Here is a 25,136-nt window from a genome sequence, read left to right as displayed (position 1 = left end):
CTGCCGACCTAGCAGTTCAAAAGCAAGAAACTGCAAGTAGATAAATACTGGGAAGTTAACGGCATTCTGTGTGCCTCAGCATTTAGTCATGCTGGCCTCATGACCACGGAAGCGTCTTCGGACAGTGCTGGCTCTTCAGCTTGGAAACGAAGATGAGCACCGCCCCCTAGTGTCGGATTCGACTGGCTTGCGAGCAAGGGAAACCTTTACCTTTACTAATGGAACATCAATCTGTTTTGGTGATACATGTGGAAAAGAAGTTAGAATTCCTAGTTCAGGCACTGGGTTGTTATCATTATAATTGTGTTGTTGAAAGATCTAATCGCCCCTTGCAATGTCATCAGATTTATAACAAATGTCATGACCCGGTTTTTCTTCAATGGGGACCCAAAGCTGCATTGTTCTCGTGTCCTACATTTATCTTCACAACAACCCTGTGAGGTTCTAAGACTGAAGCTAAAATGATCATTGACCAAGCCAGCACTGGAGCAAGACAAGACAGCACGCTGATGGTTCATACGATAATTGTCAGCCTGCAGGTTATTTTCTCCAATAGCCTAGCCTCTCTTCCTCTTCCCTTCCTCGCACCCAGCTCAGCCAGATAGGATTGCCAGCCTCCAGGCGGGGCCTGGGTTCAGGGTGTTCCAATTCCCTTCGGGGGGGGGTTTGGCACCGCAACTTTATTCCTCTATTCATTTAATTATTTAAACTGCTTGGCCCCCCCCTCCCCTGCAAGCAGGGCTCAGGGCGGCTTACAAAAAAAACAGAATACATAATCTAAAAAGTTAAAACCAATAATAAAACACAGCACAAAGACAATGAATGAAACGGGCTATTCCAAAATGGTGAGAAACTTTGACAAAAACTGCAACCTCCCATTGCCTCCTGAGGACAGGTGAGGAGGAAGCGGGAGGCCTAAGCGTGCCTGACGACTCGCTGTCCCGTTGCTGTCCTCAACCAAACGCCTAGCAGAGATCTCCCCACCCCCCTCATTTTCAAGTCAAGGTCTTGCGTCTTTCTCATTCCGATCCTGCTTGGCAACAGAATGTACTTAAGAGTAGTATAGTAGCCAACCTTTGTTAATATTATGAATAGAAGGGAGGAGAGTTAATAGTTCCCCATGATCTAACAAAGTAAAAGGGTGCTTTCCCCTCCCGCCACTCTTTGGTTCCTTCCCCCCCCCGCCACTCTTTACATGCATGGTAATGGAACATCGATGGGGCCGCGGTGGCTCAGAGGTTAAGATGCTGAGCTGCAGACTGGAAGACCCGAGTGCCGCATGACAGAATTATTTGGCAGAGAATTCGACACTTTAATGGTGGTCTGGGCCTGGGTGGGGCGATGGCACGCGTGCCCACAGAGAGGGCTCTGAGTGCCACCTCTGGCACCCGTGCCATAGGTTCGCCACCACTGGCATAGATGTTCTCTGGCAGAGAGTTCCACCAGGTGTGGGTCAGGGCCAAAAAAGTCCTGGCCCTGGTTGAGGACAGCTGGATCACTCTCCGGATGGAGACCACTGGGAGAGGATTGCTACCGGAGCGTAATGCTCTATTGGGGGCATACGGAGAGAGGCGGTCCCAAAGGTATGTGGGTCCCTGGCTGCTAAAGGCCTTAAAAGCCAGAACCGACACCTTGAACTTGATCCACTGCTCCACCGGAATCCAGTGCAGCTCATGCAGCACAGGGTGAATGTGTGCCATCCGAGGGGTCCCTCCCTGTAACGACCCGTGTGGCCGCATTCTGGACCAGTTGGAGCTTCCGGGTCACCCTCAAGGGAAGGCCCGCGCAGAGTGAGTTACAGTTGTCTATCCTGGAGGCGACCGTTGCGTGGATTACCGTGGCTAGGTCAGGACAGGACCGTGGCTAGGTCAGCCAGTTGCCGAATTTGGCGCAGTTAGAAAAACACCAGCCTGGCGGCCTTTAACCATCACTCTGGGGTTGGTGGCTGGTTTTCAAACATGTAGCATTATTTTCCGAGTTACGCCTGCCACAAACAGAGACCCTCAGCTTCCCTTGCAAACAGAATGGTGTGGTTGCAGTTTGTCTCGCCTGGGCCAGGGTTTCCCTGTGCCCTTCAATTTTGGCCTTGGAACTCCCACAATGATTCTGCAGCTGGTGGCCAGTTTTGAGTCTCCCAGCTTTATTCTCTGATGAGTTATGCCTGCCAGCGTGGTGTAATAGTTATTAAAGTGTTGGGCCTAGGATCTGGGAAACCAAGGTTCGAATCCCCACTCTGCTGTGGAAGCTGGCTGGGTGGCCTTTGGCCCCTCCCACCCTCTCAGTCCAACCTTCTACTCAGAGTTGTGAGCACAAAACGGAGGAGAGGAGAATGACGTAAGCGGCCTTGGGCCCCCATTTAGGGTTGCCAACCTCCAGGTGACACCTGGAGACTTTCCTGCTATTACAATTAATCTCCAGATGACCAAGATCATCTCCCCTGGGGAAAATAGCGGCTTTGAAGGGTGGACTCTATGGCATTATACCCTGATGAGGTTCCTCCTCTCACCAAACCCCGGCCTCCCCAGCCTCCGACCCCAAAATCTCCAGGTATTTCCCAACCCACAAGAGCATAAGAGAAGCCAATGTTGGATCAGGCCAATGGCCCATCCAGTCCAACACTCTGTGTCACACAGTGGCCAGAAATACCAGGTTCCATCAGGAGGTCCAGCAGTGGGGACGGGACACTAGAAGCCCTCCCACTGTTCCCCCCTCCCCCCAGGCACCAAGAAGACAGAGCATCCCTTGCCCCAGACTGAGAGTTCCTATCTAGACCTTGTGGCTAACAGCCACTGATGGACCTCTGCTCAATATGTTTATCCAATCCCCTCTTGAAGCCATCCATGCTTGTAGCTGCCACCACCCCCTGTGGCAGTGAGCTGGCAACTCTATTACCATTGGGGAGAGAGAAGCGGGATATAAATAAATAAAAGATGGACAGATAGGCCGATTCTTTTATTACTATACATTCATGGTAACAGCAGGCCAACTGATTAGTTATGATATTTCATAGAGACCATGGTCATATGTGGGGGGGGGGGAGTGGAATCTTTGCCCGGGGGGGCCCATGATGGCTCCTGGCCGCCCTGTTCCTACATGACCCCGTTTCCCACATCGCATTCCACACTTACATAAGAAAGCAAATCATAACACATGGTAAATACTCACTCTATAAAGATTCCCTTAAGTTGTGTACAGTGTTGCTAATCACAGCGACACACAGCTGCTGGGCATAAACAGAGTGTACATTCATTCACATTATCGCAAAGCAAACCTCCGCAAGGTACAGACCAAAAAAATAAAAATAAAAACCAGTCATTACAGGGTTAATCCCCACACCAACTTTACTTCCCGGTTTTAGCACAGTCGAGTCTCTTCCTCCTTTTGAGTCTGTGGCACCTGTCCCTCCCCCTTCCTCTTCCTTCCTCTTCTCCATCGCAGGGCCTGAATCACCCCTTCATGGATTCACAACCCAAAAAAAATATCAAAAATCACAGAAGTATTGCCTGAGAAGCGGCTCGTTCCGAAATAGGCACTTGATGGAGGCTCTGGGTGTGGCAGGCAAGGAAGGAGTGCGAGGAGAAGCCATGTAAGGGTCTCGTGGGATCTTAATTCTGGGCAGCAGGACGGAGCCTCTCCTCCTCTTGCTGCAGCGACGGAGACCCAACACAATCCGCAACACAACGAGCCCTGTGCCCAGCTGCCCAAGGGGATGTGTGAAAGCACCAGTATTTCTTTTATTTTACAAAATGTCCCGCCTTTCTGCCCTCATAAGGACAGCAGCTCAGCCAAGTGGGAGAAGAGCCTGAGTCTACAGATCCTGAGAAAAAACCCCTCCCCTCCTTGTAATCTAGGCTGCTGTGGATTTCTATCCCAGAAATTCCCTCTCCCCATGTGTCACAGCTGAAACCCTACTGTACACCCCCACCCTTCCCAACAGGTTGCTTCTCAAGAGGAGCCACAGGCAAAGCGCAAAGCATCCGAGGCACCCAAGGACAGTGCCCAAGCAGCAAAGGAGGCACTGCTGCAAAGGCAAGCCTGTGTTCTGTACAACACCGAGGCCTGACCGCTCTGGTGCAAAGTGCATTCTTGCTCCCCCGGCTTAGACAGAAGAACCACCCAAAGTATCCGTCGCCGGTCACACCGCCCACACAAAGGTCCATAATAGAAGTCCTTGCAAAAATATGAGGCGCGAAGGTTATGAACAGAGGTTGGTCAGGGTGGGTCCAGGATTACGGGAATAGTGAAGCAGGGGTGGCTGGTGCTGGATCAGTTGCTCCAGCTCGTAGATGGAGGGTGGGTGCAAGTTCTCGGAGGCTCTAGGGAGGTAAAGAGAAGCTGGGTAGACGCAATGCCCGTGTGACGGTCCGGGGCTGGCTCCTTCATGCCACAGTTCCTCTGCCCTGAAATGTTCTGTGATTGGTCATCTTCCAGTCTGTTTCCCATGAATCCACCCCTTTAAGAACATAAGAAGAGCCCTGCTGGATCAGACCAATGGTCCATCTAGTCCAGCATCCTGTCTCACCCAGTGGCCAACCAGCTCCTCTGGGCAGCCAATCAGCAGGGCACAGAGGCCAGGGCCTTCCCCTGATGGCTCTGGGATTCAGAGGTTCTGTGCTTCTGAATGTGGAAGTTCCCCAGAGTCACCACGGCTAGTAGCCAGCCACTGATAGGCCTCTCTGCCTCCTTGGCTCCCCCTCAAGTGGCACACTACCCAGCCCTACTACTGCAGGTTTCAAAGCTTCCCCACATCTCTCTCCCCCTGTGTTCCTCCTTCAATTTTTTAGCTCGTTTTGCGAGGTTAGCCGCATGGCCCCTCCTGCAACAACCCACCCGTGCCTGCTCCCATAACTGCCCATTGTGATTAACTATAAACATATCGCCCGTGTAAATAAGACCAGTGTCTGATTAGCTCTTGTGGCTCCCAGCTAAGAGACTCCAGGAAATGCGTATCTCCGGAAGTGCTGGGGGTTGCTAACTGACATATCTCACCATCTTCTCAAAACGGCAGTTCTCTGGCTTTGGAGGTCAGGGGAGGCCAGCCATGAATATTTAAGCCTCCAGAAAACATGCAGAGTAGATGAACGCTTGGCCGGAGCCCAAAGGCAAATCTACTACTGGCTACTGGCAGCGGCAGCTGAGGGAAGGGAATCTGCTCTGTCCTACCAGCTAGACCCCTTCAAAAACTCTTGCCACACTCACAGTGGATCCAGCGGCATGGGGAAATCCACGATTCCATGGAGGCTTATGTCAGGCAGACCGATATCCATTGCTGACTCCATTGGCTCAAGGGGTGAAGCGTTTCCTTGAGGCAGCCATTCGCTCTCGGGAGCAAGAGGCAAACTGGGCGGACAAAAAAGACTGAGTCAGAAGAGGCACCAAGAATAGGAAATTCTAGCTTAAGATCAACATCCGGCTGGGTAAGGGGATATAAAGGGGGTGAATAATGTAACAGACCATCGGAAAATTAATATTTTGTATTATTGTTCACTATAAACATTAATAAACTGTGAATTAAAAAAATAACCTGTAGAGGGCTGCGAGAAGGACAAAGCAAAGGTGACAGTCAAACATTTGCAAAAGGAACAAGAACCAGGGACGGAACCAGAAACGGACTGGGGGGCAAATGTGCAGAACTGGGGACGTTGCAAGAAACAGTACCACAGAAAGGCGCTAAGGACAAAATGCGGGCTGCCACTACTTCACTGAGAAATGGCAGGAAACCCAAATTCTGTTTCGGTTTACATTCAAGTCGTTTTGCTAACTGTCCAGAGTGCTGGAGAGTGGTAGCAGGTTTATTTCTTAGCAAGCCACTGGGTAAGGATCAAGAAGAAGAGGAGACTGGATTTATACCCCGCCCTTCACTACCCAAAGGAGTCTCAGAGCAGTTTACAATCTCCTTTCCCTTCCCCTCCCCACAACAGACACCCTGTGAGGTAGGTGGGGCTGAGAGAGCTCTCCTGAGAACTGCTCGTGAGAGAACAGCTCTGAAAAAACTTGTAACTGACCCAAGGTCACACCAGCAGCTGCATGTGAAGGAGTGGGGAATCAAACCCGGTTCTCCCAGATTAGAGTCCGTGCTCTTAACCACTACACCAAACATCCACACATTTGCTTTGTATCTCTTAAGGAGCTTGATGTTTTCTTTAAAAAAATCAAAGCTGAGCCTTCAGGAAATAAGCCTGAGGGGAGGTGGACAGTAGGCCATGCATGGAGGGCCAAGGAGGCAAGAGGAGACCTAAGGACTCCGGGAGTCTCTGGCAGTCACTTTGAAGCAGCGTAGAGCATTCCCTGACCGATGTTAAGCTTCCTCTCCCACTTGGGACAACTCTCTATATTTTGAGAGGTGGCAGCCTCTCCTTCTTTGGAGGTTTTCAAGCAGAGGCTAGACGGCCATCTGACAGCCATGCTGATTCTGTGAACTTAGGCAGATCACAAGAAGGGAGGGCAGGAAGGGCTGCATCAATGCGTAGTTCTCGTGGGCCTTTCTTACACGCCCAGGGAAATGCTGACTGCCACTTTGGGGTCAGGAAGCAGCTCTTCTCCAGGCCAGCTTGGCTGGAGATTCTGGGCGGGGCTTTTGTCATCTTCTGGCCATGGAGCAGGGGTCACAGCAGGGGTCACTGGGGGTGGTAGTTGTGAATTTCCAGCATTGTGTAGGGGGTTGGACTAGATGACCCCGGAGGTCCTTTCCAACTCTACGATTCTGTGTGAGTGTCCAACAAGTAGGAGCATCTTTGTCTCTATATGGCTCTCATTTCTTTCACTACTAGGAGCTCTAACTACACATTGGTGCCACTCTTCTAAAACAAACAAGCTGCTCTGTACTTTAACAACTCTGCCTTTCCCTCTCTAAGGAGCTAAGAGGAGCAGACAGTTCATAGCACAAAAGCAGTGCACAGAGGTGGAAGGGATCACGGCCTCCCCTCCCACTGCTTCCCTGTTGCAACCCCCCCCCCTTTCAATCTTTGCAATAGACATCTAGAACTAGGATATAGTAAAAAGCATCTGGGAGAGGAACTGCAAGGAACAACATGCTGGGTGGGAGGGAGGGCCGTCCCTGTGCTAATGACCTCCTCCCGCTACCAATCTGCAAATTGGCAGCCATGGTTTGGGTTGCAATGGGTTGAGGGGGAGTGTACAGGCATACTCTTACACACACTTGCTTGGGAATGTGCCCCACTGAACTCATCTGCCCTACTTTCCAAAGAGATGCTCACTGGACTTAGGGGCAGCTCACCTATTTTGATTCTGAGGCTTTTGGCCTCAGCAGAGAATTCCTCTGCACACAACCTTATGGAGGTGCGTCCCTTTCTTCTCTCTCTCTGCTTGTGTGTGTGTGTATGTGTGTATGTGTGTGTTTCTCAGTAATCTTACATGCTCACTGTCAATTTCCATCATAACCTCAGTTTTGGGATGGAGGGCATTTAGAAAACCATCCCAAAGATATGAGGGACCGAACCGAAATGCTCTTCAGCGCCTTGTTGGCTATTCTGATCTGCTGATGTTCTAGAGGCGTTCAATGAAGACTTTCGTCTGCAGTCAGGTGGGCCGGTTAAATGGCATCCTTCGCTTCTACGCCATGCCAAAACGTATGCTTGATTTGTGAAGCAAATGAAGTATTCAAATTTCTTGGATGAATACACCGTACAGTTGTGCTTTCGCTCTGAGGACCAAATACTTGCTAGCACTTTGAAACTGTGATGGTTTTAACTGTTTATCTTTTTGAAATACTGTGTGTTTTACTATATTATAAATATGTTGTAAGCCACCCTGAGCCCGCGTTGGCGGGGAGGGCAGGATAAAAATCAAAGGAAATAAATACTTCTTACAGCAATGCCATCTTAAGAGCAGCAGACAAACAACCCGGGATCACAGTGTAAAAGAACAGAAACTAAACAATTGCTGCAAATGATAGGCTACTAAGCTTTATAATGAAGTTACATGACTTATAGTCCTTGCGTGTTAGCTAGATAAACAAAGACAACGCACAATTAATGTGATCCTGTAACGTAAATTAAGAAAAGTCCCAGCCTTGTAATACTGCTGAGCAGCATTTGTAATAAATCGATGAGCATTTAGATGTTAGCCCATTTCGTGATGAGATAGGTCTTCCTCTGTGGTTATTTTCCTACAATTAACCATGGAGATTACAACATAGAAGGCCAGCTGAATGGAATTTAAATATTCTCCAGGAACAAAAAGTAAACTGTTTAGACTTACCCATTACTTATAACTTGGTATTTATACAGGAAGCAGGCCAGTCCTTTAATCTTTTCATAGTATGGCGCAAAGCCTTCTGTTCTAACATTAGCCAACAGAATGGTCTCTAAGCACACTGCTAACAGTGCCTTTCTTAAAACAAACCCCCATAATTTCTTGCAGCTGCGTGTGAAACTGTCATTTAATTAAAGGTACAGATCACAATTGTGAACTTTATTATTAATAGCCAACTGATAGAAGATCCAGTTAATAGAATGTCACCCATATATACTTGTTCAATAGATTACTAATGATATCATTAACAGAAGAAAAATCCACAATGCTGACCGATCATCACCATGCAGTCAGGGCAGGCCCCAGCTTATTTTGCACCCTAGGCGAGGATCCCTTCTGGTGCCCCCCCCCCCCCGCGCCCCCCCCATGGTACCCGTTAATTGGATCTGTACCCTGGACCTCCCGTTCCCCTGGCACCCATGCTCTTAACACTCACTTTTGCTTTTGTAACTTTGCTTGCTTTGCACATCTGGCTTCCACCAAGGAAGACTCTGCAAAGAAAGGCACTCACAGTCGCAAACAACCTCTGCTTCTCACTTGTCTTGACAGTTCCTTGCTGGGGTTGCCATAAGTCAGTTGCAATTTGAGTGTCCTTATGTAATAGCCCCCCTACTTAGGTTCTTCTTTGACTTAGCTGAGTGACCCTTCTGTGCCCAGAGGGCTAAGTTCTTTGGTGGAATTGGCGTTTGTATCATCAGAAAGATCATAACATGTTTAAAACTCAGTAGTGTTGGCAGCTGAACCAGGACAGCGGGGTGGTGGTGGTGGTGGTGGTGCCAGTTTGGCGCCCCAAGGGCCAGCGCGCTCTAGGCGAGTGCCTAGTTCGCCTAGTTTGCGAGCCGGCCCTGCATGCAGTATTGTTACATTAGAAATAGTCTTCTGTTGGAACAGAAGGCTTCGCACCATATTATGAAAAGACGAAAGGACTGGCCTTGCTTCCCATATAAATGCAGAGTTACAAATAGTAGGTTAAGTCTAAAAAGTTTAGTTTTTGTTCCTGCAGACTATTTAAATTCCATTCAGCTGCGTGGTGGCCTTCATGTTGTAATCTTCATGGTTAATTCTAAATAACCACAGAGGAATACCGACTGAGAATACCTACTGAGGACGATTCATCACAAAAACAGGCTAACATCTGGATGCTTTCTGGATTCGTTACAGAAATTGCTCAGCAGCATTACCAGGCTGGGACGTTCCTTAATTTACATTACAGGATCATGTTAATTGTGCGTTATCTTTGTTATCTACTTGACATGCAAGGACTGTATGTCATGCAGGGCTATATTTGGACAGGAACACACAGGAACGGAGTTCTGGCTGACTTCAGAGTTGGCCACGCCCACTACAGCCAAAACCTCTGCATGCATGGCTACAGAGGGAAGGCCTGGAGAGGTGGGCGGGCCAGGGGGCCCCCTGGAAGGATCATGGAGGCATTTAAATACCTCCCTGTACCTTCCCTGGCCTGTCCAAGGGTCGGCTGCCCCGGCCCCCCCCAGCCGCAGGGTGCCCAGGCAAGCTAAAGGAAGGCAGTTTAAACGGCCTTCCTTTCCCTTCAAGGGGGGGCTTGCCCGGGCTCCCCGCAGCTGTGGGGTGCCCAGGCAAGCCAAGGGAAGGCAAGGGGTGTGGCCTGATATGCTAATGAGCTGCACTGTCAGGGTGTGGCCTATTATGCTAATGGGTTTCTGCTGTTGGGTGTGGCCTATTATGCTAATGAGTTCCCGTTGGGCTTTTTCTACAAAAAAGCCCTGATCATGTAACTTCATTATAAAGCTTAGTCGCCATCATCCATGGTGATTGTGTCGTTTCTGATCTCAAGCATAGCGGCACCCTTCTAACCCACTGAAGTCAACGGGCATAGAGGTTTCTTAGCTCCGCTTAGGACGGCGCTTCACGTCCCTGACTCAAGCCATAAGACGTCCTGACTTCTACATTCTAAGAACATATAGCACAGGGGGCCCCCCACAGGGTGCCCTCCGACACCTCTTATGGTGCCCTTCAAACATTTTTAGAAAGTGGGTGGGGCCATGTGGGGCTTTTGCCCAGCAAGGCTTCTCATTGGCTACGAGAGATTTGATCGGGTGCGCAGATTCTCGAAAACACTGCTGTGGCGGCAGCTGCCACGGCAGCACGAGGATCTGCACCGTGTGACTGAAGGCAAGCTGCAGCAATCATTTTGTGGTTGTCTCCTCCTCCAGTGGCATCTATTCCGTGGCTGCGCCCACCATCTATATATCTAATAGCCAAGGCGCCCCCTGTGTGCGGATATCTAAATCCGCACATCGGGGGCACCTAGGGCGCAAAGAGGTTTTCCTGCACATTTGGGGCAATCCTTACGTGTGCAGAAAAATCTGTACAGGGGGTATTTAAACCCCCCCAAAAGTGTGCAGAGAACGCTCTGGGAACTCTGTGGCGGGCCCAGCGCCTGGGAGGCTCCCAGGCCTTGCCACCGGGGCCCAGGGGGGTGGAGAAGGCTTACCTGTGGAGCTGCTTCTGCAGGCCGGGAGCCTTTAGGAATACTCCCCCCCCCGCGAGTATTGCGGGTTCCGCTTCTTGTACTACATCAGAATTCCAAAGGTGCCTGCAGGCTTAAAAAGGTGGGGGACCCTGATACAATAGTATCAGCAAAAGGGGGTGGGGGGAATGCTTTCCTCTCTCTGTTTTCATGAAACTAGGGGGGGTAGGTGGCCTGCAGTCGATTAATTCAGGTAGAGGTATCCCAACAGTTCACTTTGGTGCGCAGCTCAAAACCACAGGACGGTTTGTTATATAAACATCAAAGTTATTAACAGCTTTCTTCCACAACAGACTACTTTCCTTTCATCCTGTGCAAAAGGAACGGCATGTTATTTCTTTCGCCAGTTCGGTTGACAGGCTGCGGTCACACACACACTAAATAATCCACTTTCAGTCCCCTTGCAGGGCACTTTCCAACTGGAGTTTACTGTGTGAACTGGCAAAATCCAGTTGGAAAGTGCAATGCAAGTGGATTATTTAGCACATGTGACCGCAGCCATAGAGTCATGCTTCCTTCAATTTGTAGAACACAAATACCTCTACTAGGAGCTGCGGTGGCTCAAGTGGTTAAGACGCTGAACTGCAGGCTGTGGAAAGTCAGTAGTTCAGCAGTTCAAGACCCGAGTTGCCGCATGACGGAGTGAGCTCCCGTCTCTAGTTCCAGCTCCTGCCAACCTAGCAGTTCGAAAGCAAGAAATTGCAAGTAGATAAATAGGTACCACTTCGGTGGGAAGGTAACAGTGTTCTGTGCGCCTTGGTGTTTAGTCATGCCGGCCACATGACCATGGAAACGTCTTTGGACAGCGCTGGCTCTTCGGCTTTGAAACGGAGATGAGCACCGCAACCCTAGAGTCGGACTCGACTGGCTTTCGAGTAAGGGAACCTTTACCTTTACCTTAATACCTCTACATCCTAGGCTATGGATACACCAGGAATCTTTAGGTATGTTTGAGATGCAGGGCAGGAACGGCATGAAACAAAATCCGCACCAAAATGTCCGGGCAGCCCTTTATGTCCTTTGCTCTTTAAAAAAACTTGAAAGGTGAACCACCAGGTCCTCTCACTTTATGCACAATAGAGACACAAGCGTCAAGCAGATCAGCAGTAGAGACTTGCCACTTACTCAGAGTAAACAGGATCAGTAGGGATCCCAGGATTCACACTGAGATTGGGCATGGAGCCCAATACGTTCTGTTTTGCTGGAGACAGGCTGGAATGTCTAGAATGGAACACAAGCAGTGTTAGCTTCCATTTTTAAAAAATGCAAAATCTACCTGTGGAGGCGTTTGCACCTGCCAGCGCTACATGATCAAACACACCTAACACATCTTGGCCAGAAGATCTACTGGTGGCCCTATGCTTGGTCCTTGCAGGCTGTGTATTCAGAAAGAGACTGGGACACACACACACTGTCACAGTTCTGCATGGCCTTGGTCACAACCAGCCATTGTCTGACCAGTCTCCCATAGAGCCCAGCAGGTTTTTCATAACAGCACCTGGAACCCAAATGCCTAAAGGAAATGTAAACACCAGATGACAACAGTGGAGGAATCCCGCCTCCTAGTTGTTGTCCCATTATAACATTTAGACGACAAGGTCTTCGGGGCAAAGAACTATTTTTGCCAGGCAGGTGCTGCGAAGACTACCTTTATTTTGTACTGTCCCAAAGGAATACCGTGTTATCTCTTCCACCAGTTCAGTTAACAGAGTCATGCTTACTTGTAATTTGTAGGAAACTTCCTAGTACCTCTAAATGATAAACTATGGATACAGCAGGACTCTCGACGTGCGTTTGAGAAGTAGGGCAGGTCTTGCGTAAAACAATCTACACCAAAATGTCTGCGCAGCCCTTTTATGTCCTTGTTCCTTAAAAGTTGGAATGTAAATATGGATGCCAGCCTCCAGGTGGGACTTGCTTTAAAAATCTTAACATCGGAACCGGAATAGAGGAGCACCAAAAATGTTTTATGATGTTATTAACTGTTATTGATTGTTACGTAATTTAATATTTTATACTGTTTTATGGTTTTATTTGGCATTATGTCGTTAGCCTTCGGGGAGGGCGGGATAGAAATCTAAATAATAAATAAATAAATTTTAAAATTTAAAAAAACCTGGCAATTTTAGCTGTAATCCTTCCTGGCTGTACAACTAAATTCCTTTGTTTCAAGTTTGAGGTTGTTCCCGTCCTTTGTCGCTGAGTTCCCGCATTTTGTTCAGGCTGGGAGAAATGATGGGGCAATACGTCCTTTTACCTAATATATGTTATCCTCACTCCTACAGAGGACCACTAAGAAATTTTATTGGCAGCCTTTCTGGTACTATATCATACAGAGAAAGTCACGGTGCAGACACAAGCACCCAGCAGGTTAGCAGTAGAGACTTGCCACTTACTCAGAGTAAACAAAAGCAGTAGGGTTTCCAAGACTCATGGAGCTGTGTAAGTTCTGTTCTGGTAGGGCCGGCTCTGAAGGTCTGGAATCGGACACAAGCTGTGTTAGCATGCAAAATCTACCAATGGAGGGTTTTGTGCGGGCCAGCTCATCACTCGCAGACTGGCGACGCCTTGCCCGGTTGAGTGAAGTACCATAAAGTGGGAACACAGCTTTCAGACCACCACAGCTCACCCAATACTTTTCAACCAAGGCAGTTCATATAGCCCACTCCTTTAAACAGTGTGCAGTTTACTTATGGAATTCATTGCTACAAGTTATAGAGAGATGGCCAGTAGCAGAACAATTTCATGGAGGATATGGATGGGACACACAATCACAGTTCTGAGCAACTTCAGACGTAGCCCGACAGAGTCTGCCCAATTTTCTATCTAGTCTAGCATGCTTTTCGTAACAGCATCTGGTACCCGGATGCCTACATGAAATGTAACCGCCAGATGATAACAGTGGAGAAATCCCCCCCCCCTTTTCAGTTGTTTCCCCTTTTCATTTAGACTGCAAGGTCTTTGGGGCAGAGAACTAGCTTTCTGGCATATGCTGCTCAGTGCCATGTGTAGTGACGTACACTTAAAAAAAACACTTCACTTCTGGAAGAAGAGGAAGAAGAAGAAGAAGAAGAAGAAGAGGAAGAAGAGGAGGAGGAGGAGGAAAAGGAAGAGGAGGAAGAAGAAGAAGAGAAAGAAGAGAAAGAGGAAGAATAATTGGATTTATCCCCAGCCCTTCACTTGGAGTCTCAGAGCGGATTACAATCTCCTTCCCTTCCTCTCCCCACAGCAGACACCCTGTGAGGTAGGTGGGGCTAAGAGAGGTCTGAGAGAAGTGCTCTTGAGAGAACAGCTCTGAGAGAACCGTGACTGACCCAAGGTCACCCAGCTGGTTGCATGTGGAGGAGTGGGGACTCAAACCTGGTTCTCCAGCTTAGAGTCCACCACTCAGGGCCGGCTCACCCACTAGGCGAACCAGGCATTCGCCTAGAGCGCCGGGCCCTGGATGGGGTGGCAGGCCCTGGATGGGGGCACCGAACTGTGCCTCCCCCCTGCCACTTCTGACGCCCCCCACCTGGCTGCGTCTGACGCCCCCCCACCTTGCCGCTTCGTGTCTTTCTGTGGACGCCGGTGTGGGCCAGCAGGCCGGGGCTGGCCATGATCTCCGTCGCTCTTTGTAGTCGCTCGCCTCCTCGCCCCCCCCCTCCACAGCCTGATCCTTGGTTGGGTCTCCCGGCCCCGCTGCCGCCCATGCGGGCCTCCCCGATCGGCTCTGCTGGTGGCAGCGGCAAAAGGGCGGCTGGCTCCAGAGGTCTCCAGGCCCCACCGGGAAGTTGGCATCTGCGTCACAAGGCGGCCTCGCCTAGGGCGCAGAAACACCTCGAGCCGGCCCTGCCACCACTCTTAACCACTATACCAAACTGGTATGTTTAAGGCACTGCTTGCAAATGTGGTAAGTGAATTGGAAGCTAGGACTGGTCTTCAGAGCTCACCACACAGCAAGGAAGGGTTCAGAGCAGCATAGGAAATTTTCATTCATCTGAGATGTACAGAGGCAAAATTCAAGTACTCACGTGCCCACGGTTATCCTTATCCGGGTTGGGACGTATTCTTTATTGTTCTTCCTTGGTAACTCTTCTGTGGGAAGAAATACAGCCACTGCTGAAATGCTCCATGCACAAACCGGTCCCAATTTTCCCATGACAAAGGTACCTCAAACAACACCACTATTTCCCCAGAGCATCAAAATGAGATCCCTAAGCTTTCCTGCTTGAACTGCCAGATTACTTGAACTATCTGACTGAACAGTGATCATTGGAGCTTCCAGCAGGGATTTAGCTTGTGATCCAACCAGGTAGGGCACAGCAGATCACCTGACACCCTCTTCTTCCAGATCTGGTCTGAACAACTAAAGGGGCCGCTTCCACACAGCTATATCTTGCCCTGAGGCTCAATGCTTCTGGGAAGCATGTTTTTCCCCCCCCCTGCTTCGTGACAGCATCGCGTTGCATTTGTGCACCTCTGGCAGCTACCCCAGCTCTTCTCCAAACTTTTCTCTATCTTGTTTTGCTGCGAAATTTTGAGAAAGACCACAGGACAGCTTGGATGGCTGCCATATGGACAGGCAAGTTCAGATTTTCCCCACCTCCCCGGCAGCCATTTTCTCTGACGATGGCCATTTCTTCCACTGCCACCAAGGATACTTTTTTGTTTTAAAGCAGCAACTGAACATCAATATGTTGCCATAATGTTATGACAATAAATGTAACATGTTGTCTACATCCCCAGTTTTATTTTTTTTTTAAGTAAGTCTTTAGCCTCTCCTGTAGCGGAGATATAAGGGGAGATATGCCATTCATTGCCCCCCCCCAGTGGTTGGCCATTGTGTCAAACAGAGTGCTGGATTAGACAGACCACCAGTCTGATCCAGAAAGGCTCTTCTTATTCTCCTCTATGGCTCCCTTCATCTCCCTTCTCCAACCCACAACCCCTCACTCTTTCTCATGTCTTTCCTTGGGCTGTCAAAGAACATCAAAGTCTGATCTTGCCCATCAAGGACCGACAAATGAATTCTGCGTTCCTGGGGACAGACAGACATAGCAGATACAGGTGGAATAAAACCTTGCTCTCCCCTTCGGCTCACCGTTAAAGTAGTTCTGGAATGCCTCTCTTTTAGGCCTGTTAGGATACAGCACCTGAAGCTCCTGCAGATCCAGAACACAGTCGGCAAGGGAACGAACAGACAGGCTTGTTGCTGTGAATGGCTGGATGTTCTCTACTTCACAGGAACCTGAAGTGAGCAAAAGAAGAAAGCAACATAGGAGGTGTCGTGGGCAGCAGCTAGCAAGTTTCCCTAATGGCTGCCACCACTCTGGTATGGGTCTCCTCGGGAGGACCCAGAGCACCCACCCTAACCCCCTTTATACGCTCCTTTTCCAACAAATTTCCCCTTATAAGTGACCGAATGAGGAGTGAGGACCCAGGCAGAGTAACAAACTATTTTTTACTAAAGAGATTTAACAGCAACTTTAATTTAATAACGTATAGGAAAAATGAGCACAGTAAAGGTAAAGGTAAAGGTTCCCTTGCCCGAAAGCCAGTCGAATCCGACTCTAGGGTTGCGGTGCTCCTCTCCGTTTCAAAGCCAAAGAGCCAGCGCTGTCCGAAGACATTTCCGTGGTCATGTGGCCGGCATGACTAAACACCAAGGCGCACGGAACGCTGTTACCTTCCCACCGAAGTGGTACCTATTTATCTACTTGCAATTTCTTGCTTTCGAACTGCTAGGTTGGCAGGAGCTGGAACTAGAGACAGGAGCTCACCCCGTCTTGCGGCACCCGGGTCTTGAACTGCTGAACTACTGACCTTCCACAGCCTGCAGTTCAGTGTCTTAACCACTTGAGCCACCGCAGTAAACCAGTAAAATAATAAACCCTAACACGTCTGACTATGCTGTCCCTAGCCTTCTCTAGGTACCTGGTCTCAGACTGACTCATCCCTTTTGGATGAGGGGTCCCTCTTTCTGCAGCAGTCCCACCAGCTCTGCTCCCTGGAAATGAATACCCACCCACCCCACTTTGGACAAGGCCACCCTCTACGCCTCTGCTGGTGTATGTGTTCCCTCCAAATCCCCGGTTAGCCAATCACAGGGTCCAGAGGGTACCTGGGAAATGTAGGCCCTGACAGCTACTCCGATACAGGCTTCCCTGGAGCCACTAGGCCTCCCTAGAGCCTGTAGGCCACACCACTATGGGCCCAGGATCATGACAGGAGGTTACATTGGAAAGCATATGCCCTCTACCCTGAGCATTGTCCTGTTATAGGAATGACCAATATTAATAGCAAGTGACAACCCTTAAACTATGGTTGCTGTTTCAAGGGGGAGAAAAATGCCTCTGCTAGGTGCTGTGGATATAGATTGCCGGCTGAATAAAGGCTGGCTTAAGATTGGCTTGCACAGACAGGCACCTTCCATGTTTATTTGTGTGGCTTCCTGTTGCGGGCTGAGTTAACTCATGAGAGGATCCACCAGCCATTCCTAGACAGCCAGTTCTGTTCCAGGCCTTCACTGGGAGCAGGTCCCACATTCCCTCAGGAGGTTTGCTCAGAGACTGCACAAAACACTGCTGGGTAGTGCGTGTAGCCTTACTAAGGGACCTGCTTTTCCACCACAAAACCCGGAAGTGACTAATCAGTAACTATCTGTAGGATGTGGTACAGTCACCAGCTGTTATGCATCATAGTCTAGGAAGAAAGCTGATGCTAAAAGGCGGGGGATTTCTCCACTGTTATCATCTGGTGGTTACATTTCACATAGGCATTTGGGTCCCAGATGCTGCTATGAAAAGCACAGTAAATTATATGGAAAACTGGTCAGACTCTTGCCAGGCTGTGTCTGAAATTGCTCAGAACTGTGATTGTGTGTGTGTGTGTCCCATCCATATTCTCCATGACTTTGTTTCTCTTCCCCATGCTATTTCCTCCAGCTGGAGATAGCTGGCACTACAGAAAGACGGATTTGTGACTCTGTTCCTCGGCCATCAGCAATCTAGCAGGTTGACGACATACACTATGAATGGGGAAAAGGTGGAACGTGGAGGAGCCATAGTGTAGCCATGTCTGTGAAGGCCAAGTAAAGAGCTGAGGGGAACGTGTGACCCAGTGATGTGCCAGCACTGCTATCTGTGTTCACAGCTGAAGCCTCCAGAAATCTGCATTTCCTCGCCTCATAAGGCAAACTAAACCTTAACACCAATCCTGTTTTCTTAAACTATAGTAGTCCGCAATTCATGTTGCGCTTATAGCATACCGTAGGTAAGGTAGTACTATTTTTAAAAGAACGTTAAGAAGGAAGTATAGATTGCTTTTCTACTGTTTTAGATTTGGTGCAGTATTGGGCTGTCACTGTGTAACTGGTGTAACAGTTCTGCAATATCCTGATGTCAATTTGTCTGTAATGTTGTCAGTGTCTTGAATAGTGTCTTAAGAGAGCCAGTTTGGTGTAGTGGTTAGGAGGGCAGACTCTAATATGGAAGCACTGGGTTTGATTCCCCACTCCTCCACATGCAGCTGCTGGAGTAACCTTGGGTCAATCACAAGTTTTTTCAGAGCTGTTTTCTCATGAGCAGTTCTTGAAAGAGCTCTCTCAACCCCACCTACCTCACAGGGTGTCTGTTGTGGGGAGGGGAGGGGAAAGGAGATTGTAAGCCACTGGAAGTGACCAACCCCCACTTCTTTAAATTTATGGTATGCTAAATTATGGGATCAATTTTTAATTAGAAGAATAATGGACAATCCGTTCTTTTTTTGAGCTCCTGGTACCATGTCTCAGGTAGATCATTTGGAGCTATGGTCACCAGTTTTGACTCCCTTTCCAATAAGGAATTCTTTCCATAGATGATCAACCATTTAACCGTCGATAGACGGCTTTGCATGTATGTTTTCTATTGTTTGATATCAGACCTCTCTGTATGGACTTGGTAATTTTTAATTTTTTATAAATAATTTTAATTTTATATAGAGAGTTTTTTATTTTTTAAGAAAGCAAAGACAGAAAAACAAAAAAATAAACAGATACAGAATAGAAAATAAGTAAAAGAGAGAGAGAGATAGCCACCTCTGTATCAATCAGCTTGGCAGTTTAAACATCAGTCTTTGGCCACATCATAAATTTAAAGTGATAGCCTATCTCTTGATGTGCAATCCAAGTGTTAAAGAATAACACTGGGCGGAGTTCCATGTCAAACACCTATCGCTATTCCCAAATCAAGATAAAAAGGTTGAGATTGCACCTCTGAATATCAAAGCGATATGACTTAACTTCACTCAGATGGGGGGGGGGGTTTCCCTCTAAGCTGAGTTAGTGTGAGCTAGCTCACAGTTTCTTTGCCTCCGGTTCACACATTTGCTCAGGAAGGATGGCTCCAGAGCAAACTACTTTATGCAGTAGCCAAATTGCTCACTCGCAACTTTAATGACAGTAGCTCACAAACTAGAATTTTTGCTCACGAGACTCCACAGCTTAGAGGGAGCACTGTTCTTCTCTTCTTCATGAATCATCTTTTGGATCACCTTCTTGATTGGCTTACACTGGTCGGGGGTCAAGGGTCCAGCTTTCCTATAAAGTTAGCTTTTCCCCTAAGTTTTCCAAGCGTCAGGAGGGGCCGTGGCTCAGTGGCAGAGCATCTGCTTGGCATGCAGAAGGTCCCAGGTTCAATCCTTGGCATCTCCAGTTAAAGGATCTGATAGGAGCTGGTGTGAAAGACCTTAGCCTGAGACCCTGGAGTGCTGCTGCCAGTCTGCATAGACAACACTGACCTTGATGGACCAGTGGTCTGATTCAGTATAAGGCAGCTTCATGAGTCCATATGTGTATTCAGTAATACCATTTGGCAGGGGTCATTTCGTAGAAAAAGAGGTGTAGGAGCTCATTAGCATAACGGAGACGTGCAGATCTGTCCTCGCAGAGGAGGAAGAGCTTGTACCTGAAGGCGGGGGGGGGGAGCGCTGCAATTTATCTGGCTGCTTCTTGCTCCTCGTGGCCTGACTGAGGGCTGCTGGGAGCAGGGGGGGGGGTTGTTGCATGTGCCCGCCCCCTGGGCTCCTCACTGCCGGAGCTCCGCTCCTGTGCGCTCCCGCAGGAAATGACCCCTGCCCATCTTGCTGCATCTCCAACCTGCTGCTTTGTTCCTTATGCCGATTCGAAGATGCTGCAACCCGCCTGATTTCACATATGTGTTTGTACGGAGGAAGATAGATTCTGTTGTTTTATTGCAAGGAGATGGTGGATCGGAAAGCCCTGTCTCTGACATACGAACTGTTTCCAATAAATATATTCAGTCACTTAAAAATAGATTCAGCAACGCGGCCCCTTGTGGACTGTTCCTCCCATTCCTCCCCCACAAAAAAAACCTACCGTTCGGCAAGCGGATGACGTAAGCGATGCTGATGCCACCTATCAAGGAGTCACTGAAACGGAGCAGGAAAGTACCCGCTGGAGCATTGCTCAGGCAACTGGAAACATACTGCCTGCTGACAAAGCCCAAGATGAGCCTGCGTGGGACAGGGAGGAGAGAAAGGAGGGGGGGATCAATAGCACTGAAACCACACGGTTTCATCACATCAGCCTTTGGTCCTGTTATAAATTTAAAGCGATCGCCTGTTTCTTGATGTGCAATCCAAGTGTCAAAGAATAACGCTGGAGGGAGGGGGGGAGTTAAAGTGAAGGGCGGGGTATAAATCCAATCTCTTCTCTTCTTCTTCTTCTTCCATGTCAAACACCTATCCCAAGTTCCCAAGTCAAGATGGAAAGCTTGAATGAATCCACTTACTTTCAGTGGATAAGGGGAAAAGAAACGAGGAAAAGGGAGAAGCCGCATGCCTACGGATATGGTGCTTATGGAAGAGAAGAACCTGAACTTTCAGATCCTTCAGCAGTTGGTGAGTCTCAGGGTGAAACTAGATGCATGCAACCCTCCAGCTCCCAGCCTTTTTCCCAAGCTTAATTATCAATCGGGCAGAGGCCCAATTCAGACAAGAAACATGGTTTCTTGACCAGAAATGGCTCCCGAGAGTCACTATTTGGGGCAACAGAACAAAGTTCGAGTCCAGTGGCACCTTTAAGACCAACAAAGTTTTATTCAAGGTATAAGCTTTTCATTGAGACCCAGTTGTTACGCTCCATCTGTCTCCTCTTATGCTAATTCGCTGCTCACCCTCTATGTGTATGTATGTACTGGTAGCTTCCATTTCAATGTATCTGAAGAAGTGTGCATGCACATGGAAGCTTATACACTGACTAAAACTTTGTTGGTCTTAAAGGTGCCGCTTAAAGGTTGCTTCAGACCAACAAGACTACCTGCCTGGATCTCTTTGGGGCAGCTTATGCATACAAATAGAGGTAAACAGAAGTTTCCCCAGCAGTGCCAACAGTGATTCCACGGGGCCATTTCAGGACAGGAAAATGATGTGGTGGAAAAGGCTTAAACTTCTCTCCCCTTCTGGTCTCACTCCAAATTGGGTCCCTAACCATTAAGTCTAAAAAGCCTGAGAGCCACATGCTTTGCCACGTTCTGTTAAGTTCCACCGTGATTCTTTTCTCCACTTTCTCCACAATCAGGGCTGCGGTTCTGAACAAAGGAACGATGGAGAGGATAAGACTGCTTAACTCTGCTCTGGATCTACTGTCCTCCCCAAATTTCTGTTTCACCTGCAGAGGAAAAGATATAAAGGTTCCTGTCCCTCTCACTCTGCAGGAGAACGAGGAACAAGGGAAGGAGCTATTTTGAGCTGGGAAAAAAAGAGAACAGGAAATAAGCAGCCTCTGGTCCCTTCTAGCAGTGGAAACTGACCGCAGAATCCGAGCCACTGGCTATATCACACACCATCTCGTAATATCGGAAGCACTTCCATCTGTTCCAGCATTTAGCATTTGTTTGTTTTGAGAGCCTAAAGTTTTTATGTGTCCAGAACCCTCTGTTCTAAAGACAGTGTTATCTCCCCCTCTCCTGCTCTTTTCTATATATACGCTGCAAACATATGCTTCTGTTCATAGCTGCTGAATTAGTCATGAATTCCTAACTTGCTGAGCAGCAGATATGGTTATGTACCAAAAAAATGAAAGTATGCTCTTGTCAGAGGAGGAGGTCAGCTAACTGCTTAGCCTGTACACAAGAGCACGAAGGAGGAGGAGGAGGAGGTGATTGGATTTATACCCCGCCCTTCACTCAGAGTCTCAGAGCGGCTTACAAACTCCTTTCCCCTCCCCTCCCTACAACAGACACCCTGTGAGGTAGGTGGGGCTGAGAGAGCTCTTTCAAAAACTGCTCATGAGAGAACAGCTCTGACAGAACTATGGCTTGCCCAAGGTTATCCAGCAGCTGCAAGTGGAGGAGTGGGGAATCAAACCCAGTTCTCCCAGATTAGAGTCCGCGCACTTAACCACTACACCAAACTGGCTCACAAACAAGTCAACATCCACCTACATTTGCATTTTCCTAGAAGCTGAAGAAAGGAGTTTGAATATGCAATAAATGGACAAGAAATGGGGAGGGACCATGGCTCAGTGGTAGAACATGTGCTTTTTACGCACAAGGTTCAGTCCCCAGTATCTCAATTTAAAAGGTGATATAAAAGACCTCTGAAACCCTGGAGAGCCATTGCCACTCAGAGGAGATATACTGACACCGATTGACCGAGGATCTGTTTTAGCATAAGCGAGCTTCACGTGTTCACTCTGTAGTTATACTCACAACTTCCTGTTTGGACCACTGTGTCTTCATTATACGGTAGATGGCTTTTTGTGGCATGTTTATTGGTTTTGAATGACTGGATGGTTGTAAAGAGCCAGTTTGGTGTCGTGGTTAAGTGTGCGGATTCTAATCTGGGAGAACCGGGTTTGATTCCCCACTCCTCCACTTGCACCTGCTGATGTGACCTTGGGTCAGTCACAAGCTCTGGCACAGCTGTCCTTGGAAAAGAGCAGTTTGTGTCAGAGTTCTCTCAGCCTCACCCACCTCACAGGGTGTTTGTTGTGGGGAATCAAATCCAGTTCTCCCAGATTAGAGTTTGTAAGCCGCTCCGAGAGACTCCAAGTGAAGGGCGGGGTATAAATCCAATCCTCCTCCTCCTCCTCATCCTCCTCCTCCCCCTCCTCCTCCCCCCCCCATCCAATGACAGAGGCACTGGATGCTTATATAAGCCAAAAGGCAGGATACAAATATTTTGAACTGAAATTAAAACACAATCACAAACCTTGTTGCATGACCTTTCCCCCAATCACAGATCTTGTGTTCACAACCCAGATTAAAGGAGCTTAATAAACTCTGGCGATGTGATGCTGAAATGAACTGCTTTACAAACAGCATCCGGTACAACTTCACATTCACATCCATCCTCTGTAGAGCTGTGAACCCTACAGAAGGCACACGATAGGGTTGCCAGGTCTGGGTTGGAAAATACCTGGAGACTTTGGGGGGGAGGATCCAGGAGAGGGTGGGGTTTGGGGAGGGGAGGGGCCTCAGCATGGCACAATGCCAGAGAGTCCACCCTTCAAAGCAGCCATTTTCTCCAGGGGAGCTGATCTCTGTCAGCTGGAGATCAGCTGTAAAAGCAGGAGATCCCCAGACCCCACCTGGAGGCTGGCAACCTTAGCACACGACCAACCCGACCTCTAGGCAAGCCTAGGCAATTGCCTAAGGCAACAGCATTAAGCCTGTGGGGAGCACTGCCCACCTGGAGAAAACAACCTGGAGGAAAAAAGTATCCTGCCCTTTCAACAGAGGTTCAATGGGATGTCATCATGCTTTTCTCTCTACTAAATGGGATGGCAGGATGCCAAAGTCACCGTTTGGCTTAGGCACCAAAACCCGTGGGCTAGTCATGGGAAGGCGGCCGCTAGGCCCCTCTCCACTGGGCCTGGACCCGGATCCGTTCATGAAGAATCCTCTTCCAAAATCCACTGGAATAGAGAGGAAAAGGAAGCTCCTTGTCACTGTCAAATGTGCTAGAATGTATTTGTGTGCATTCTGCCAGCCATGTTAGGACACAGAAGGTTCAAAGTTACAAAGGCCTCCTACGGGGACAACAGAAAAATAAGTTCCGAGGATCTATGCCACTCAGCCTATGAACCTGAGCAAATGTTTCCCTTACCGATCGGACCAGTAGTCCTTCAGATATTTCTTGGTGAGTTCAAGGATGCCTTCAAACCACTGCCAGAAGGTGAATCCTCTGTTAGGAAGGATTTCCTGTAAAGGCCAAGGAAAGGGCGTGAGGATAAAAGGACATTCGTAGTCGGAGCCATCCCACCCCCTCTTCAAAACCCCCACTGCCATCACCTTATTGAACTGAGACCAAGAAACGCAGCGGCTCTGGAAGTCCTCGTAGCTGGCGTTGTTGTCATTGAATATCTTCTGGGCCAAGAAGAAGTAGTGCTCCTTGAGGAGGCCTTTCGTGGTCTGCACCTCAGCCATGAACTTCTGGTTGAGAGTCTCACACATGTTCCCCCAGGGGACACGCTCCGTGACCACAAAGGGGATCCGGTCCTGTAACAAGCCAGAGGGATTGAGCCTTGCATTGTGGGCACGGTAAGTGGGCACATCCATCGTCTCTTCCAACCTCTACTCCCCTGTATCTGCCATGCAATGGCAGCAATTAAGCAACCTCTGGCCTGAACAACATGTTTGTGCGTGAGTTGGGTCAGGACACTTCAGCCACAGAGCAAAAAGCACCCCTGGGCCATTTCAGGTCAGAAAAAGATATAGCAGGGAGGTTGAAGCTGCTTTTCCCACACACCATGGTCCCAACACAGATCTGGCCATTTGTCTGTGGAGAATGTCAGTCAAGGGAACCTTGACTCGATTCATGGACAAGTGTCCTGGGCAGTCTGGGCCTAAGCTAAGAACAGAACCCTGAGGTCATACCTCCCAGTACTTCCTTGCCTGACCAATATGCCTAACTCACCTTGTACATCTGGTGAGCAGATGGAAGCCTGGTCTACTTATGCCCCAATACAGCAATTCACAAAACCAAACAAGGACCCACGGTAAGTAGGAAAACGAACATACAACAAATCCTGTGCACAGATGATTATAACATATCATAAATAATTTTATATTTTTTGAAAAATATTATAATAATTTTTTCATACATATTAATTATCTTAATCACAATTCATAATATAAGAGATCAAAATATCAAATATCATCTCCATAGAATCTCAAAAGATATTGTACGACCTTATAATTTATAATAGTCCTCCTCTGTTAAATAAAAGTTTCAAAAGGGAGGACTCCTTAAATTCTCTTTATAACATGTGCTCTGTCTTCCTCCAACAGAGGTCCAGATATCCTTCTGTTTCAGAATCTTCCTCAGGGAGTTCAACAATAATTTTCAGCACAAGGTTGCCAAATAC

General features: G+C 48.4%; 1 protein-coding gene across 1 annotated transcript in view; it reads right to left on the bottom strand.

Moving 5' to 3' along the window:
* Positions 1 to 2,947: 2,947 nt before the first annotated feature.
* Positions 2,948 to 25,136, bottom strand: part of STAT6 (signal transducer and activator of transcription 6, interleukin-4 induced) — a 100,758-nt gene continuing 78,569 nt past the window's right edge. The window contains exons 13-21 of the mRNA XM_015423330.1: positions 24,061 to 24,267; positions 23,876 to 23,970; positions 20,142 to 20,278; positions 15,870 to 16,016; positions 14,800 to 14,863; positions 13,183 to 13,263; positions 11,912 to 12,007; positions 5,200 to 5,340; positions 2,948 to 4,316 (exon numbers count right to left, since the gene is read on the bottom strand). Of these exons, the coding sequence (XP_015278816.1) occupies positions 4,196 to 4,316; positions 5,200 to 5,340; positions 11,912 to 12,007; positions 13,183 to 13,263; positions 14,800 to 14,863; positions 15,870 to 16,016; positions 20,142 to 20,278; positions 23,876 to 23,970; positions 24,061 to 24,267 (1,089 nt within the window). The 3' untranslated portion in view covers positions 2,948 to 4,195. The remainder of the gene's footprint in view (positions 4,317 to 5,199; positions 5,341 to 11,911; positions 12,008 to 13,182; positions 13,264 to 14,799; positions 14,864 to 15,869; positions 16,017 to 20,141; positions 20,279 to 23,875; positions 23,971 to 24,060; positions 24,268 to 25,136) is intronic.

This window comes from Gekko japonicus, unplaced genomic scaffold (assembly GCF_001447785.1).
Source record: "Gekko japonicus isolate JY-2015 unplaced genomic scaffold, Gekko_japonicus_V1.1 scaffold1492, whole genome shotgun sequence".
NCBI lineage: Eukaryota > Metazoa > Chordata > Lepidosauria > Squamata > Gekkonidae > Gekko > Gekko japonicus.
The sequence above is the reverse complement of the archived record's forward strand: the minus strand, read 5'-3'. Positions and strand labels throughout refer to the sequence as shown.